Source organism: Lampetra fluviatilis, chromosome 24 (genome assembly GCF_964198595.1).
Source record: "Lampetra fluviatilis chromosome 24, kcLamFluv1.1, whole genome shotgun sequence".
NCBI classification, from domain to species: Eukaryota; Metazoa; Chordata; class Hyperoartia; order Petromyzontiformes; family Petromyzontidae; genus Lampetra; species Lampetra fluviatilis.
In genome coordinates, this window is record NC_136298.1 from 13,065,213 (window position 1) to 13,084,244 (window position 19,032).

Sequence of the window (19,032 nt, forward strand, 5' to 3'; positions counted from 1 at the left end):
TCGCGTACGACTATGACGTCACCGCGCACAGTTGCGTCTGCACGCTTGGCGCGCCAACGTCATCACGTACCGAGGGAGCGGCATTGCCCGCGCGGTGACGTCATGCAGACGCTCCGGCGTGACGACAACAGCGGCGCGTGCCTTGGCGGAAGTTAATGTCCTGACGTCATCACGCACCGTAAAGCCGAATGCAAGCGCTGACCTGACGTCATCACGTACCGCGCCTCCTCGTGTCGGTGCTGCTGCGTTGACGTCACCACGCACGGCGGCGCGTCCTCCAGTGCGTGCCCCTGAGCTGCACGTGTGCACAGTGCGCGGCTCTCGTCAAGACGCGGGGACAGCAGCAGCAGCTGCCGCAGCAGCAGCAGAGAGACGCCGCCTGCAGCGCGCGGAGTTTGCCGCACGAGGAGCGCCGAGCTCGCTCAGCCGCTCGTTCGTAGCCACCTCAGCGCGGTGACACACAGCGCCCCCCCCTCGCCCTTTGACCCACATAGGGGAGTGAGTCTGCGACCCCTGGGGAGAGGCAGTGTGTGCGTGTGTCTCTTGAGGCTCAGAGTCCCATAACTCCTCCACTCACAAGTCTCCGTAGTCCTTACTCCCTCCACTCCTGCGCAATGCTGCCCAACACAAGGTGAGTGCGATGCCCTCTCGTCCATGGCTGTGTATGCGTGTGGACCATTGCGTCTCCTCCTCCTCCTGTCTCCTGACCGCCATCAGCTGTTGTGCTAGTCCGGCCTGTGTGTGTCTTTCTAACACCATCGGCCGTGTTGATCATCTGCTGACAGTCGTGCGGTGGCTGCCTCGCACGCTGACAGCGGCCAGCTCTGTCCTGTCAGTCGATAGTTGCCGGTCTGTGTCCCGTCAGCTGTGCGCCGATGGGCCGTGCACTCCGGTGTTGTCCTCCACGTGTCTCAAACTTCAACCTCTAACAAGCAAGTTGGTGATGTTGCATTGGCAGTGACACACAGCCAACAACCACTCGACACATTCGTCAGTGACAGTGCCTTAAAATAGTAAAATATAACATGCGACGTGTTGGGCAGCGGCACTGTTGATGGTATAAAGAGAGGCGATAGAGATGGATAAGAGTTGGTGATTGCACTTTACACAATGGGGCCTGATTCGAATGCGGATCTTTATGTGTTCTGAAAGCAGTTTTTCAATAGGCGTATGTACCCCCCATCAATAAAACAAATATGCATTGCTAAATAAACTTATTCCAAGTCAAGTTATAAGGGGCCGTCCATAAATGACGTCACGCACCTAGGGGGGGGGGTCAGACGATGTGTGATGGGGGGGGGTGGAGAAATGTGACGTCACATCAAAATGCGCAACTTTAAATAAATATAGACAACACGTTCTACTTAATTAAATATACTTTTAATAAATGTTTTCTCCTACAACATCAGAGTGCAGCGCCACATTAAATACGCACTACAATGACAATCGTTTAAAGCGATTTGAAGCATGTTCTTTTTTTTTGGGGGGGGGGTCAAAAAATCGTCCAAAATCGCATGACGTCATTTATGGACGGCCCCGAAGATGTTGCTGACACACTGCATTGTGGGAATATTTATTCTTGTGAGTTTCAGGGTCAAGCCACTTGGCGATGCTTTCCTGCGCCCATTCATTCAATAGCAGGGAGCGTGTCTCTAGCCCCGTGTGTTTGATTTATTTAATGATGTCCAGTATTTATTATTTCTACTTTGTGTTGATTTATCTTGTTTTGGGACATATTTGTTAGATACTGTGTAGAACTAAAACGGACCGTGGGACAATTTTGAAATGCTGTTAATAGGGCTGTCACGATGCCTCAATTCATTTATTGATTTCCATTCTCTAAGCTCAAAATGCATGCATAGAATCGTAGAATATACCTATTATAAGTGATGATGTGGGTGAAAGGTCTGTGAGTAAAGAAATGCGTGTACTAGACTGGCAATGTGAACACTTTTATCAGTCAGGCCCCCTGTTATCCGTGTTGTTGTTGTGTCACACTTGATTTTTATGGCTCAATGTGGAACATTCCTGAAGAAAATATAAATATTTTTAAATATTAAAATAAATATTGCCAATTCCACCCACGCCAAGGCCATGTGGTAAAACCTGCTGTGGTGAGCGATGTTGCCCTGAAGATGCGATCAGGATCACTCTTGCAGATTAGGCTATCCTGGTCTCTTAAATTCTCACCTGGGCAAACAAAATTAAATGTATCTTAATACCTGCAAGTAGTGCTGGGCTAGTATACGGTTGTTAATTTAGTTTTTTTTGCATTTTCAGTTATCACACGCGATAAACATGATCTGTTTGCCGCATGTAGCAATGTTTAACAATAAGGATTAAAGGTCCCAGCTTTGTGTGTGTGTGTCTTGGTGATGGAGCAGTTGTGGAGAGAGTGGAGAGTTTCCCATACCTGGGAAGTATGCTTATGACCAGCACCGGTTTGATAGTAAGAGGTCTCACTCCGAATCAGTCTGGGCAGCCTTATCTTTTCATCGGCTGCGCAATACTGTGTGGAAGCCACCTGGTATGTCGCTCCACACGAAGCTTCGGGTCTCCTCGGCCAGAGTCATGCCCTCCCTTGTCTATGCTTGTGAAACGTGGACCCCACTAATAGAACATCTGCACCAGTAAGACACATTCAGGCTGGCATGCTTACAATCCATCCTGGGTTTAACCAGGCTGGATTGTGTGAGGAGCTCACAAATCCATTAAAGGTCTGGACACATTCCCATCAGTGAGCTCCTCTGGCAGGCAAGGCTGCATTGGCTGGGTCATGTAGCCCACATGCCCAGCCACCGCATGCCTAAGCAGCTTCTGTTTGGCTGCATAGAGGGCGCTAAATGGGCATGATATGAGCTGGAGAAGAGACGGACTGATGCGGGTTGAGAGGATGGGGAGCTGAGTGGACTTGTTGACGACTGGTAACAGTGGTATCAAGATTGGCCTCTATGGAGGAGACTCGTGAAGGACGCTGCTACTGGGCAGTTGGAGGCAGTCGCCCTCCAGCAACAACGGAGGGCAGAGGAGCGACGCTCACAACAACGAGCGGAGCACCGGGCGGCGAAAATACAACAAGTTGGCACAGTAGGGTTTACAGCTGGTGCATCTACCAGTCATCTCAGGCAGCCATCCCATGGCACCTGGGTCTGTCCCGAGACCTGTCAGCGAGCCTTCGACACTTCACGTGGCCTCAAAGTGCACCTGGCCTGGCACAGGCTTGGTATTGGTTAGAATAAACAACGAGATGACAGGTGATCCCTTTCACTGGTGCACTGTGATGGCTGCCACAATGACCAAACATACCCGAATGTGCCCAGCTGTTTGAACCTTCCTACATGCTCATCTGATCAACAATGATTGATACCATGATATTTTAACGCAATAATCATTCTGAAAACGATAATTTCTACACTGATAGTGCATTAACAACCATAGGCTAAATCCTGACTTAAAGCTTTCGTGACTGCAGGAATACATATTCTATGGGTCTTTCGGTTAAAGCCACGTAGATAGAAAAATAATAAAAAATATCACGACGTTTCGATCGCAACATAAGCAATCGTCTTCAGGTGAGAGACGATTGCTTGTGTTGCGATCGAAACGTCGTGATATTTTTTCTTATTTTTCTATCTACGTGGCTTTACCGAAAGACCCATAGAATAACCAGAGGCTAGCAGTTGTCTAGATTAAATAGTCAAATTCAGCTAGAAACTGAACTATTCCACTCAATTTAAACTATAATAATACTTGACCTGTTAAACAACACAATAGTCTTATGTAGTTGATCAACTACGATTTGCCCACATTTATGTTTTGGTCTTTTTTCAATATATAAATGTTCTATGTTAAATATATCTAGTTAATCAAAATTAACATCATGGTATTCCATTGTGGTTTAAATGTTTGGCCGCGTCAGATAGGTAAATATGGATAGGGAAAAATCGCTCGAAGAGGAAATTTGGGCTTTGTAAAGAGACCAGTGCTGTGATTATCACGCTGAACTCACGATTGGAAGGGTTTGAGTTTGAATCCTGGTCAAGGATCAACTCTGTCTATCCCTAAATCGCGACAGTTCGTTGAATCGCCGAGGGGAGGTACATCGTCGCACAACCAATACACCCCTTGTGGGCAGCAGTGGCCATGTACGAATGGAATGGTTGTCAATTACAATGATTCTGCGGCGCTGCAGATAGACACCTCTCTGTGCAGGGTAAAGATATATATTGTGATGAGGAGTGAAAAGCTGCGATGTGACGAGGCGTCTGGTGATCTTGTGGCGCTGCACGCCCTTGACATTGTGTGCAAAGTCAGACGTGTCCCGTCGCCCGGCGTTTCCACTGACCTCTGTGCAGGATTGGGCTCGTGTGCTTCTATTTTTAGCTCTCATAGGTGCAATTGTGGATCTCATTCCAGTTTTTATTTTTATAGAGAAGGGGGGTGGTTTTAATTGTATCTGCATTTATTAATCCAAGCGTAATCTACGTTTTTGTTTATTGATGTATTTTAAACTAGTAAGTGTATATTAAACTGTTTCAAGTGTTTTTTAGTTCATGCAACATTCACAAGTTTTCCCACTTTTTGTGTGAGCAGGTGTAGGGATAATGTGTGTAGCCTTTAATGAACAATAATGTGAGTGTACTCACGCTTACTGCCACACATTTCTTAAATTGAGTCTTGGCATGATTTAAAATATATTTCTGAACTCGAAAGACTAGTATATCATGATATTGAATTCCTTCCATAGCTTAAATAATCTTTAAAGATGGTCCTGCGTTGGGATGTTTGGCCTCTAACCAAGACATGCTTTTAGCTATTGGAGGGAACCAGGGAACCCCATGCAGAGCAGGGAGGGAGAACGTACAGACTCCACGTAGATATGCGCCCATGTCAGCAATCAAACCCAGGTCCTTCTTGTTGTGAGGCACAAGTGTTACCACTGTTTCCACCCTGCCACCCAAAAGCCCTAATTTCTCATAACGATAGAAAGACATTACAGGGGAGAACATTTTTTGTCCGATTTATATGAAGGAGGTGGGTTAGATATGCTTAGTGAAGGATGGAGGACAGGGAATGTTTACATTGTGCCACGCTGAGCAAGTGCCCTCAGACGAGTTAATCTCAGAAGTTGTGGCAGCCATCTCCCCAAACTATCATGCGTTACCAATGCACACTCTCGGCATGGCTATTGTCACCTGGAGGAGGCAGCTCCAGAGTAAAATGTTACATGATGATGAAGACAAGCGTGGCTGCATGCGCAAACACACGTCTTTTATTAATTTTTACATTTTCACTGGATTTTTCATTTAATTTTTGACCGACTACCTAACGTCTACTTTCACGGTTAGATTTAGTTGGCACATATTACATGTATTAATGTTTTTATCTTGTTTGTGCTGTTCATTTTGCCTTTACTGCCGATTGGAGTTCACCAGTCATGTAACACATCTCTCCCTGTGTCCTGAGACCTGTTACAGGTTCTTAGCGATTGATAAGTAAAAATTGTGGATTTAATCCAGCATAGTAAAAAAAAACCCTTGCTGAATTTAAAAGTCCGTGTTTGTGATCTGTGTGCAATATTTTCACTGACTCTCAGATGTCATGGGCAACAGACACTTCCAGCACACTTTTAAATCTGCCCTGGTACCATTGGCTGATCTGGAAGCGTTCCACCGCTCTTGCAGTTGCTAAGCGGTTGAACACTCTTCGTCTGTGTGCATTGGCATGACTACCTGGCTGAAACTTCCTCAAAAAGAATGATTAAATTCCAATTCATTAGCATTTGAATAGGAATTTAAACACCATTTCACTAATGGCGTGACCCAATTCTAGCCGAAAATTAGTTTTTAAATGTCGAAATTTATTTTAGCACCATGTTAAACAAATTGTGGATAACTTGTGGCTAAAAATGTGATGAATTTGTTCCACGACTCCACTTTTCCACAAAAACTGCATATAATAGGAATGCTGTTGTACAGTGCAGGATGGGAAAACCGCGGATAATATGATGTACTCGCCTTCTGCCCGTCCAAGGACGGGTGTATTTCAGTAAATCTGAAACTTGCAAGTGAAAAGCAGAGTGCGACATGATGTTCATTGCATCAATTCGTGGGCAATTTGTAAGGCCGCGGTGACACAGATTTATTTCATTTGAAGGTTATAATACCTTGTTCATCACGACGTCCTTTTTACTTCTATGTATCAACAGCGTGACGGAGATCGCGTGACGTGAGGGTTGTAAGTTGACGCTGAGGAGGGGGGAGGAGGCGCCTCGCCCCCCCCCATGTGGAGTGACGTCACCCGCTAATTAATATTAATGGTGGGGGGGGGTCCATGTGGTGGATGTCACCTGGTCATGAGTATTAATGAGGGGGGCTGGTCGACGTGGAGTGACGTCACGCGTGGGACACAGACATTCTTGGCTCATTGTAGTAGTAAATAGGGCCATGGGTAATAGGGGTTTTTGCAGACCTAACAACTCCTGTGGATAATGAGTCCCAGATAATGGGGTTCAGGATAAGAGGCGTTCTACTGCACATATATTACTGGGAAGTTTCAACCAAATTGCCAGTATTAGCACACGACAGTAAATTTTTCATGCAAGTCATACAACATATAGTGGTAAGATTAGTGGTGAGGATTCAGATATGGAAATGTACATGCAGGTGTACGTTAGCCAGCTTACAATTATTATGCTTTATAACATGAAATATCCAGCTGGATAACATCTATTAACCTTCGAGAATTATGTTAGTTGTAAACTTATATTGCTTGGTAAAACAAATCTCACAGTGTGCTTGATAAAAGAAAACCTCACTGTCATCACCACCTCGTATTTCTTACTGAGAATGAGTACAAGGTTCCAACAGGGATGCAGCCTGTAATTCCTCAAACGAAGCTCTCACTGCCCCATTCCTTGTTGTGTTTAAAACTTTACCTCGCGGTGTTTATGAAAATAAATCTTTTGCTAGAGGCTCATTCCAGATTGAACAATGCACAAAAAGTGTAGTCACGTGGTGTAAATCCTTGCATAATATTTGCACTGCAGTTTCATAGGAAATGCACACTGCCCAAGGTAGGGAAAACAGATCATTAGATATGCAGTGGGTTATTGTTTGATTTAGTGCATTTAAGGTACTTATGCAAATAGTGTTGGGTGATTAATTTCAAAATAAGCCCATTACTCAAGGCTGAATTAGTCTACTTCTTTGTGTCCTTGTTAATAAATTACAGCAGTGTCAACTTTACTAGGCACTGTTTATTTTTCAAAATACTTTTACTGGCCAGATGGATAATCATGTTACTAAAACAACACAGGTGATTGTAAAAAGACTCAACACATCCCTCGACAACACTGTGACCTTAAAAGGAAAAAAATATGAGGCAACATTTTGGGCAATGTCCTTTTTTCTTTGCACGATGTATGTGCAATGAAGAAGGCCGTTGCCTGAAACATCGACTATGTCATGATCCTTCTCAACAGCCCAATGTATGTGCTATGAAGGGCCATTGCCCGCACTACGGCCTCATTGTTTGTTTCACGGTGGTAGTAGATGAGGCTGCAAGTGGTGCGTAGAATCACGGCCCCCTGTGCTCTGTTGAGTTTTGTCGGGCAGCCGTGGGCTACTTATTGCAAGCGCCGGGAGTTTTCTTGTCTGCGCCTGTCGGCACCGTTTCCGATGTTTTCGCGATAACCACGGAGCCCCGACACTGATCACTACAAAATCTGCCATCCAGCTTTCCAGATTCAGGGCGAGACGAGCACTACAATAACTATTACAGAGCTGACCTTGGGCTGCTCAACAGCAGTGATAGCGTAGAGGGGTGGTGAAGTGGGTGCGGGGGGGTGAGCTCCTGCCAGGGGGAATGGGGTTGTTGGACCAGCGATGCGTGGGAGGGGTGAGCGCCGATCCCCGTGCAAGGCAGCAGCTTAATACAATGCAAATGAAGGTGCAGCCCTGCACTGTAATGCCCATGGCACTGCTGGCAGAAGGACCAGCACTAGGTAAGATACTCTCTGTAGAGCTATTCTGGAGCTACTCTTCCGCACTTGGAAGAGGTGAGAGTGCCCACACTTTATCCCGCCACACAGGATCTGCCGATCGACTAAATGTGTTGTCATCCCGGGCGGTCGCACCGGTGACCTGGATTGCAAGTCCAGGTCGCTAACCATTACATCGCAGCAGAATACCTACTAAAGTACCATGATTACAGTTTCAAGGTTATAGCCTCGGAGGCTCCATTAATGGACTGGTTTGGAAGCTTGCTATTACTCATACAAGTCCTGGATTATTTTTATTTGAGATATAAATTGCAGTGGGTTTGAGAGGAGGACATAATTGCAGTGATCACCTGTTTTGTTATTATAATTTTCTCATCAATGCAACCAACCACCCATCAGCCATCTTTCTCCCTGCAACCTTGCCATGCAAGGGCTCTGTTGAACCGTTTTCTCACTGGACGAGGTCATTCAGCGGACTTCCAGGCCACACTGCAAATGCGGACAGCTGCAGACTGTGCTGTGGAGGAGGAGCAGGGTTGCCCTCTGACCAAACTGGATGGAGGCCTGAGAGCGCCGACATATGCAGACGATATGCCCTGGCTCAGCCAAGCAGAGTGCTCGGGTTTCCATCTCTGAGCTAAACATCTCCCAGCGCGGCGGTGGAAATAATGGCCTGGTTTTGTTAAATCTCCCACATCTATTCACCCAGTGGTATACATATGGACACGCCACAGTGCGTTGATTGGCAGGTTGCGCGTGGCTAGCACGGAAGTGTAGGCCAAAGGCCCTCGAGAGGGAGCACCCTTGACCTCCCTCTTGTGGATGCCGTTCTGCCAGTAATGGCGTGGGCAGGCACTTGTGGTGCTGCACCTGATCATTGCCACATTTAATCAAAGTTCATGCCACCAGCAGAAACGATTGAAGTTAACGCAATTCCATTTTTGAAAATGGCAAGCTACTCAAATTATTTGAATATAAAACTGGGCAGTTTTGGGTCAAGTATGTAGAACTATTTGTACAACTCATGCTTGGAAAGCCTCATGGCCCCTGTAGAGCCGAGCACACAGAGTGCTGTCTGTACCTGTCGAGATGGATAATCCTGACCTTTTCATAATTCAGAACCCATTGCCTTGCTTATGGCAATTCTTTTTTTATATCCACATTGAACCCCCCACCCCTACTAAATTCAAGTAAGTACATTGTATCTGTACCCCATCAGGAATATGTTGCTAGTAGGACTTATTGCTAAGAGATAAGGTTAGCCGTGTTTCCATCCTGTAAGCCAGGGGTTCTCATGCGTTTGATTAGTCCGACGTCTTTAGGTAACTGTGGCTTGGCCCCCCGGAGTGAACAGCCTGGGTTTTGTAAATCTTTGTAGAAGTACAAAACATTGACTCCCCTGCTCTTTCGCACTCCACAAGGTGACTGGGAGGCTCTTATTCATTCTAGGCATGTGCTGCCTCTACTTTCCAGTGATTTCATGAACTGCCACAGTTTAGGGTCCGGATTCGATTCAAGAATCAATTATTTATCGCGTCGTGTTTACGACTTTGTTTCTATTGTCCCTCATACTCTCTCGTGCCTCATGCCTGAGCACCTCATTTGCCCATAACTTGCGCATTCATAATTTGATTCATGTATCATGAGCATGATTTTCTATTTAAATCTTGAATCGATTAAATATCACATGTTCGTGCAGTCATATAGCTGTTGTCACCCTTTAGAAAGTTACCAAGGCCCTGAAGGGGGAGCTTAGTAGAGCTGTTGAGAGCCTCTGTTAACATGACAACATCATCATCGATGTGGACAGGTCGGTGCGAGTAGCTGTGTGGTGAGAGAGCTCAGCTCACACTGCAGGGTTGCCAGCTTTAAAAGAGCTTGGTTAGTTGATGTATCCCTTTTCCCACCATTGGGGGTTAGTAACACAGCTACCACACTGCAAGGAATTCTCAGTGGTTGTCCTCTGGGTTTAACGGCCCTTGGCATGAGAATGTGTAATTTCCACCACTGGCTGAGGGCTGCTAACAGATGATCACTTGAGGATTGAAGCACCGTCATGTTTGATTAAACCAAATGAGAGGTCGACAAGAGGCAAAGGTGCAGCTATGCAACTGCTTGCTCACTCCACTACTGGCATAAGAAATCTCTAAAGAGTATTTGCTCTGCTGTTCCGTGCTGACCAGCCATCTTGGAAGAGGTACGCATACCCACACTTTACCTGGCCCCACACGACTGGTCGATTAAACACCTGTGGGTGTACCACCCATTTGTACAGCTGCGTGAACAGAGGCCCCAGGGGATTGAAGAAACTTGCCCCATTGTTACAACTGCCACGCCAGGAGTCGGAGTCGAACCGGCGACCTCTGGAATTCCAGTCCAGTGTGCTCTCCGTGACACCACAGTGATAGTTCCCCGTACGGAGGTAATGAAGGGGACCCGTGTTGCTGTTTGCAGGAAGCTCGCGGGGTGCACGTTGTTCATCACCGGAGCCAGCCGCGGCATTGGCAAAGCGATCGCGCTGAAAGCCGCCCGCGATGGCGCCAACATCGTCATCGCCGCCAAGACGGCGACGGCGCACCCCACTCTGCCCGGGACAATCTACACGGCGGCCAAAGAGAGTGAGTACCGGGCACTACGCCTGCTTAGCCTTCGCTCCGCTTTCACAGCCGGTGAAAAGTGTGCCGGCCAGTGGCGGTGTCGGCCTGAGAACGGCGCCCCTGAACCACCGCCACAAATGCACCGCCAGCAGTCCCCCGCTCGTGACGTCTCTCGTCTCGCCTCCGTGACAGGCCAGAAGTGGACCGGAACCAGGCTCGTTCATCAGTTAGTCGCACGCTTTGTTCAGTGTCAAGCACGATATTGAGTACAATGCAATGCTATTTGGATTCGTATATAGCATCTGAATTTGACCGTATTGCAAGACCCCGTACAGCAACGGTGGGAATATTTATTTTGTAGAGCGAGAGAGAGGCAAAACTGGACTTGAAGAGGGGCAGGGAGTCCACAGCACCGTACTCTTTGGTTCTTTCGGTAAAGTCACGTAGGTATAAAATAAAATAAATTAAATCACGACGTTTCGGGCGCAACACAAGCGTCCGTCATCAGGTGGGACAACCACAGCAAGAAACAATTGCTGAAGTGGGCAAAAGGGGCTGCTGCAACAAGAGGCCATATAGGCAAGAGAAGGGGGGGAGGAGCCAGGGAGGAGAAACAGGGAAGGTGGGGGTGTGGGGTAGGGGGAGTGGATGCTACAAGTAAGACTCCAAGCACGGCAGAAAATGCCGAGGAAGGGAAGTGGGCGGGGCTGGGAGTGGGAGGGTTTGGAAACTGGAGATGTGGATATGAGGGCAGGCCAAAAGTAGTTGTGGTTTTACCAGGTTAATAACATCCTTCCAATGATTGCTCAATCTGTATCCATCTTCCCAGTTGAAGTTATGTCTATGTTTATATATCTGGAAGGCTTCATGAACGAACCTTTTATAGTAGCCCGAAGGTTTGCAGAGTACCTTGGTCTCAGAAAAAACAATATCATGAGAGCCCACAGCGTTATAGCAATAGTCAGCCACGGCGGAGGAATTAGTTCTGCCGTGTTTCAGATCTGCCTTGTGTTCGCGAATACGGTCCGAGACATGACGTTTCGTTTCCCAAATGTAGCAATCACCACAGGTGCAACTTAGTTTGTAGACTCCAGGATATTGCATGTCAGGAATGATATCTTTCACAGATGGGATTAGATAACGGATTTTGTGTACAGTAATGAATCGGACCTGGATCTTGTGTTTGTTTAAGATTTTGGAAATATTTTTGGTAACGCCTGCTATGTATGGTAACTTGATGGTTTTAATCGGTGTCTCAGGGGGTTGTTTCTCCATGGTTGGAGAAACAGCTTTGCGGATAATGCGGTCCGAATATCCATTCATCTTTAATTTATTTTATTTTATGCCTACGTGACTTTACCGAAAGAACCAAAGAGTATGGATCCCTGCAGTCACAAAAACTTCAAATCTAGATATTCCACAGCACTGATTGACTGAGCAGATTGTGTGAACACGCTGCACCCCTGCTGAGCACCAGGAGACACGCGAAACGCCTCTCATGGCTTCTAACCGTAGTCATGCTCCAGTCGCATCTTAGCAGTTTTTAAAGCTGGTAGATAATCTTACTCATTGCTTATGCAACTTTGCAGTGGTCCACACGAATGGGTGGCACCGCACTGCTTATACCGTTGTACATTATTGGATGTGAAGTGGGAACAGGCTGTCTTCCGTTTCAAGTCACTGTGACCCCCATGTGCAATTTGTCTCCGCGCATAAATGGTTGGCATGAGTAGTGTCCTGCAGAGATTCACATGTTTTTTTTTATTCTGTATACGTGTTCAGACCACGAAATTGACCGAATGTGTACTTTTCTTGGAACAAAGTCTGTTAAATGCAATGAATGTTACAGCATTACAAGCCATACAGTGTCTGCATGCAAATCTACAATCAGAGTATAATTTTATGATGCATTGTGATCATAGCTCCATAACTCATTTCATCGTCTATGTGCCAAAGCAAAATTTGGTACTACTAGAGGTGGCAAATATTAGCACGGTTGGCTACGTACGGTGCGAAAGAAGTTCAACATACATACATTAATTCTGCTTGTTGAACCATATTTTTTTCGGATTAGCCCACGTGTGGCAGTAGTTTTTTTGCCAAAATTATTATTATTAATTCCTCCGCCACCCAACCAGATTGGCACATTCGCAGAGACGTTGTTTACACTTGCCATTATATTGATACATTTTGATCAATAACGCTCCTTCTCACCGGTGGCTTGAGACTTTTAGACGTTTCATCAGGTAATGAAATTGAGCTAACGTCAGAGAGCTTTACAGAATCCACACGTGTGCATCATTTTTATTCCTTGTCAGTGTATTAGTAAGATCACTGGAACCCAATGCAGACAATCCCGTCACGTTAATTCGCCGGAATAGAGCTGTTGCCGACTTGCTGTTGACATCTGCCATTGTGCGTTTGCCCCTCAGTTGAGGAGGCGGGAGGGAAGGCCCTGCCGTGCATCGTGGACGTGCGGGACGAGCAGCAGGTGGCTACGGCCGTGGAGAATGCCGTGCACACGTTTGGAGGTATGCGCCGCTGCACCGGCGGCAGGCTCTGTGTGTAGACTCCGGGGCGACGACGCGTGCAAGGGGTGGCCGCTTGCCGCAGAGGTTCACAGTTCGAGCCCAGCGGTCGCCCGAGTTAATACTGCGGCTGTGCTCATCGTAATCGTACGCGTCGTCTGCTTCACAGTTGACATTAAATGCCTTGTGGTGTTGTTCTTAAGAGATTAGGTCATGTACGCTGGCGTCATATTCCAAAGTGTCCAAATTTAGTTGATTACTCATAAATGACTTATTTCGGAAAAGCCACGTTGCAAGATTGCCTCCTACTGACATTGAATGCCGATTGGCAGGCCGGTGCTGCATTCACCTCGTGCCGCACAGGGGCAGCTGCCACTGGAGGTCCCCTTGGCTAGGCTGCAGCAGAGCAGCGGGATGGATGAGATGAGACATGGTGTAAGATGCTTTGAGTTGCTGAGGCACTTCAGTGCCCTATGCATGGCAATCCTTCTAGATCCTCATGTGAACATTTTACAATGTGATCTACAACTGGGGTTTCAGCTCAATAGCCACCTATAGCGGAGAATCGCACTAGACGTGCCCGTTGCAGGACCAGTCGCTGCAGAGAGCAACCACTGTTGATGACCCAACCAAGTGGCCATGAGTTTGTTGACCCCAAATGGATGATGTGCTGAGTCAATCCTGAACACGGGGTTAACTCAGCTAGTTCCAATTGTGACCAGCCTTGCAACTTTGAGACAGGCAGCCTCTACATATTAACAAGTATAAATGAACTTTGCACTACATTGCACGTGTGTGTGTGCGTGAGTGCCTGCTGTTTAGCACAGGGAGACGAGATGCACTTCACAGAGAGAGGCACACACCACAGCACTTCCCCAGGCTGCAAGATAAAATGGCAACATGCCATATTTAGCCATCCCCTGGTTACGACGGCAGTACGTGTGCTATTTAGTGGGACCCATGAATGAGATGGCATTCATCTACAGCAGTGTGATGTCTGCCCACCCGAGCACTGTGTGTATATAGCACTCAATGTTCATACAAGGGAATTACAGTGATCCTGGGAAATTAAAACGCAAATGGACCAGTATTTTTCTTGTTTTTTTTGCTCGGCATTTGCTATATAGTGATAGTTTATATTAATCCATAATTCCCATTGTGGCTTTTGTGAAATGTATGAAACCGTGATGAAGCAACTGCCAACATTAAATTCCCAGAGTTTCAATGCTCATGAAAATTCGATGATATTTTGTTAAAAAATAATGTCATATCTATGAGATGCGCGATGATTGTCAAACTATGGGCCAAGCATTTATTTTGTTTGTTTGTTTGTCTTGTTTGCTTGGGTTTTGTGTTGGACAGGAATTGATATCCTGGTGAACAATGCAAGTGCCATCAGTCTGACAGGCACGCTCGAGACCTCCATGAAGAAGGTGGACCTCATGACGGGCATCAACCTTCGGGGCACTTATCTCACGTGAGACATTCGCACAAATTAATATTTGCTTTGTCTATGGGTGTTTATATACCTGCATGTGCAGGGAGTGAGTTAAATGTTTGTATTGAAAATGTGAGAGCGTGCCTGGTCTCAAGGTGATTCAGCGACTGGACTTTCCTGCGCCCGCGTTGTTGCGCTAATTCCGGTGTCGATACCGTAACTGAGATCGATAGCTTCGCCACAGTTGGTGGTGTAAACTCAGCCGTGTTTACAGTTCAAAATTGCGACCAAGTGGTCCCATTGAACAGAATGTGGTTGTGCAAACTTTTTAAATTGTTTTCTTTGGCTCGCACTACAAAGAAAAGCCATTAGGCGTGCGTGAACGTGTAAGGCAGTGTTTGATTTGTACTCTGTCTAGAGAGTCTAAAGCCACCGGGGCACGTCAGATGAGAAGCAGCCTTCACCATCACAAGCGGCGGTGCCGGGCGAACACAGACAGCCGGGGCTGCAAGAAGCACACCCAGTTCTCTCTCTGTAGTGCAGGGTGTCTGCTTTACTACGAATGCCGCTAAACGGCCGTGACTTAATGAATGCCACTGCTCTTAGGCCAGCCCAGAGGATTACTCTGCGCTGGCTGTGCAAGCTCGATTGTGGCGCGTCTGAAAATCGTGTTTAAGAAAGTTAATTTGGTCCTCGTAGTGATTGTAATTCTTTTTAAGAGGGAAATGAAAGTGCGACGAGAAAATCGGTACTTGAAATGTCCTATGCATTGATGAGTCTCTTTATGAACTGACGATGAGTACCAACTCCACAGCTGCAAACTCTTTTTATGCTTTTAGATTGCTTTTGTCTAAACCTCGACGTGCACGCAAAATCATCGTGCCCCCGTAGAGCAACATGGACAACAGCCAGCAGCGATCACGTCCCTACGACATCGACACACACGCGCGGAATTCATGAAGAAGCACTCATTGGGGCGCGCGTAAGCCTGGCGCCTAAGCGAAGGGAGTGGAGGGGGGGGAGGGTGAATCATCCCACCCCTACCTTTCTGAAGGGTGGCAGCCTGCGATTGTTATTTCTGATGGAGGTATAGAAATGGAAGGTCAATTTCTATTTTAAAATAACCAACATTTTTTTAATGAATAAATTTACGTTACAGACAATTCAAGTTATTACAATTTAATACATTTGAATCCAAAATTCAAGAATATGAAATGAAGTCTGAAATTTTGCCCCAAAAATTTAAAATACAATATCGTTTTTTTTATCCAAAACATATCCCTGCTGCTATGGACTCACCTTCTATACCGTTGCCCACATCATCATCATCTTCATCTCCATCTTGCTCTTATAATCTAAGCAGCCTAACCCCGAGGTCTTATTCAGGAGATAAGATGTCATGTTTGTAAGCAAGATCGTTGTCTGCCCTCGTTGTTTTTAGTTGGGGGATGTCCCACAGTGCATATGCTCACCACGGCCACGTCATCGCATTCCCTGTCACAGCAAGTGTGTCTGTATGCTACCGATCTCTTCACTAACTCTCAATTCATTGAGTAACGGGGGTGGGGGGGGGGACGGGACATGAATCTGCAGCAGGGTTCCTCTGGATAGCAGGACTTGTAGGAGAGGGGATGACAGATCCGTGGACTTCCACTGTTGTAGATGGCCTGTGTGGGCTTTCATTGTATCTTTTGAAACCATCAGAACAGCCACATCACAAAACTGCATGCTTATTTGATCAAGCCTCTAATCTGCCATCAGATACCAACGTTGAACTTGGACCTTGTGAACGCACTATAGACCTCGGACCCGGCGCTCACACGAAACCTTGAATCCCTGCAGCCGCATACGCTTCTTTCAGTCATTACAATACAAGTGCATGGGGTGGTCCGTTTACAGATACTCTTTAAACATCGTCGGTAGAAAGCCCTGCATTTGCAGCTCGGCATCTTGGACACGCAGCACGGTCCCGTTACCACGTTTGGCTTTGTCTTTACATTTTGTAATAGAACCTGCGTCACAGAATTTGCGATACGATAGCACGGTTCTTCTCTGTTCCTCTTTAAGATTCGGAGCCAGTCAGCTGTTGGGAAGAAAGTAAGTCAAATAAATGGGGTATTTATAAATGGATCACCATTTATTCCATGAGTCGTATTCAATAAATCAACTGTGTCTCTCATCAAGACATCACATAGCACGGGTGCAGGCCAAAGACAACACTACCACTGTTGTCATCACCCCTTCATAATAGGTAAAGGTTGGATTAAAATAAACCTGAACAAACATTTACATTTTAACATTAATCTTTTCTTTACCCGAATGTTGTCCCTGCCGGCACGCTGTGCTGCGCGTATATCGCCTGAAGCTGCATTATTACTCCGCGGTCGGGTACTGGAAGGTTTCACACACAACCCACTGTACCCATGGCTTACGATCAATATCAAGTGAGATGTAATCCGTCTCCAGATATTGCTTTGTGTTCTCTGAGATTCTTGTGGGTCTGCCTCGGTCATTGCACATTTGACTGTGACGAGACCTGAACAGCATTGATACGCGATGTTGAAGAAGGGAAGCTATTGTGATACGTGCTCCTGGAAATGGCCTCATCAAAAGTCTCCTTGAATCTTAAATGTGCATGTCAACCTTTTGTGTTCAAGCGAGTCATGTTATGCAGCTTATTCGCATTTGAAAAATGGTTTCGGCACAATTACGTTCGGGGAGCTACAAGAAGAAGCGAGGCTTGTGCAGTGATTTGTCAATAATTGTAATTTTTTTGTTGGTAATCGTGTAGGGGCGGGTTGAGGAGAGGTCACGAGATCCGTCATCTCCTCATCAGCTCAGCGGTCAATGACGTGAACGTTCGATCAAGGGATTCGTTTGGTTTCTCATGTTTTCCACGTGTGTTTTTTTACGTATCCATGGCAAGTGCTGGTGTGGTTTTTAATGCAGAGCGGAGGTTAGAGACACCATGCTGACTGTGAAGTCTGGGCTTGGCCCGGGGCTCATCACGTGGGGGGGGGGGGAGGGGGGCAGTGATGGCAACTCGATGGGAATGGCGACCAACAGAGAGAACGCGTCCCCAGAGAATGTCCACCACGGAGATGGAGCGATGAGATTGGCTCCGGTGCACGGGCCAGATAGATTATGGCATTACGAGCCCGTTAAGGATGACGAATGTCGTGGGGTGGTCCTCATCCAGCAGTGGATCCATCATGACTGATGGTGATGAGTACTATGACATCGTCCTTTGGGACATAGACCAGATTATGTATCACAGCACTGACTTTATTGTCAAGGTGTTGATAAATGGCAAGCTATGGCTGCTTTCTTTATAACAGTATTGTGATGTCGCTAAATGCATTTTCTTTTTCTGAATGCACAAACGTTGATGAAACTTTGAGTGATTGACAGATGGTGGTCTTTATTCTAGTGCTGAGTAAACTCAATAGGGATTATTAACACAGCCACCATCGCCTGCCCACTGAGCGGCCAAATGACCATTGGCAGGGCAGGTGTTGAGTCGCCGTGTGCAGCGCAGGGACAGCTGCCACTGGGGGGGCCTTTGCAGAGTTTGAGATGAGATGCAAGTCGTTCATATCGTGCAATGCTCAGCGGACGGCAGTGACACAGCTTCCGCAGTGAACGACGCAGAGAATATATCACAAGGTTGGTTACATTAGCTCTCCCACCAGATGGCACTCTATGTGCAGATGAGTGATTCACACTCCTGCGGGGCTATTCTACTCCCAGGTCACCACTGCTTTCACTTCCATTTGGAAATATACAAACAAGAGGACAGACATACTCTTCGGTTCTTTAGGTAAAGTCACGAAGATAGGAAATAATAAATAACAGATCACTACGTTTCAATCCCAACAACAAGCGACCGTCCTCAGGTGAGAGAGAGAAACATGCCTCTGTGACGAGGCATTATATAGAGGCGGAGGGGGGGAGGCCGTAAAGGGGCGAGAGGGTGGTGATGAAATTCAAAGAGGGCTTGGGTGAGAGAGAGAAAACAAATGTGACATGTTCCCCACCCTCTCGCCCCTTTACGCTCCCCCTCTATATAATGCCTCGTCACAGAGGCATGTTTCTCTCTCTCACCTGAGGACGGTCGCTTGTTGTTGCGATCGAAACGTCGTGAAATATTATTTATTTATTTTCCTAGCTATGTGACTTTTCCGAAATAACCTAAGAGTATGGAATCCTGCAGTCACGAAAGCTTCAAATCAAAATAGGACGGACCTTGGTTAACTCTGAAAGCCGGATGTCGAAAATGTAATCTTACAATTATTACTTTTAAAATGTCTTGAGAATTAATTTTAACTATACGTGGAGCCAGGCTTTCTGATTAAAAAATCGATCGCTCTGCCGATCATCAGATCCACACCTCTGTTCCCACATGTGCCGCTGGATGGGAGGTGATGGGCGGGGCTGGGTAACTTCGTCGGCGTCATCAGCGGTGTC

General features: G+C 46.6%; 1 protein-coding gene across 1 annotated transcript in view; it reads left to right on the top strand.

Moving 5' to 3' along the window:
• The first annotated feature begins 251 nt into the window (after positions 1 to 251).
• Positions 252 to 19,032, top strand: part of HSDL2 (hydroxysteroid dehydrogenase like 2) — a 53,759-nt gene continuing 34,978 nt past the window's right edge. The window contains exons 1-4 of the mRNA XM_078867786.1: positions 252 to 631; positions 10,457 to 10,620; positions 13,032 to 13,130; positions 14,490 to 14,604. Of these exons, the coding sequence (XP_078723912.1) occupies positions 615 to 631; positions 10,457 to 10,620; positions 13,032 to 13,130; positions 14,490 to 14,604 (395 nt within the window). The 5' untranslated portion in view covers positions 252 to 614. The remainder of the gene's footprint in view (positions 632 to 10,456; positions 10,621 to 13,031; positions 13,131 to 14,489; positions 14,605 to 19,032) is intronic.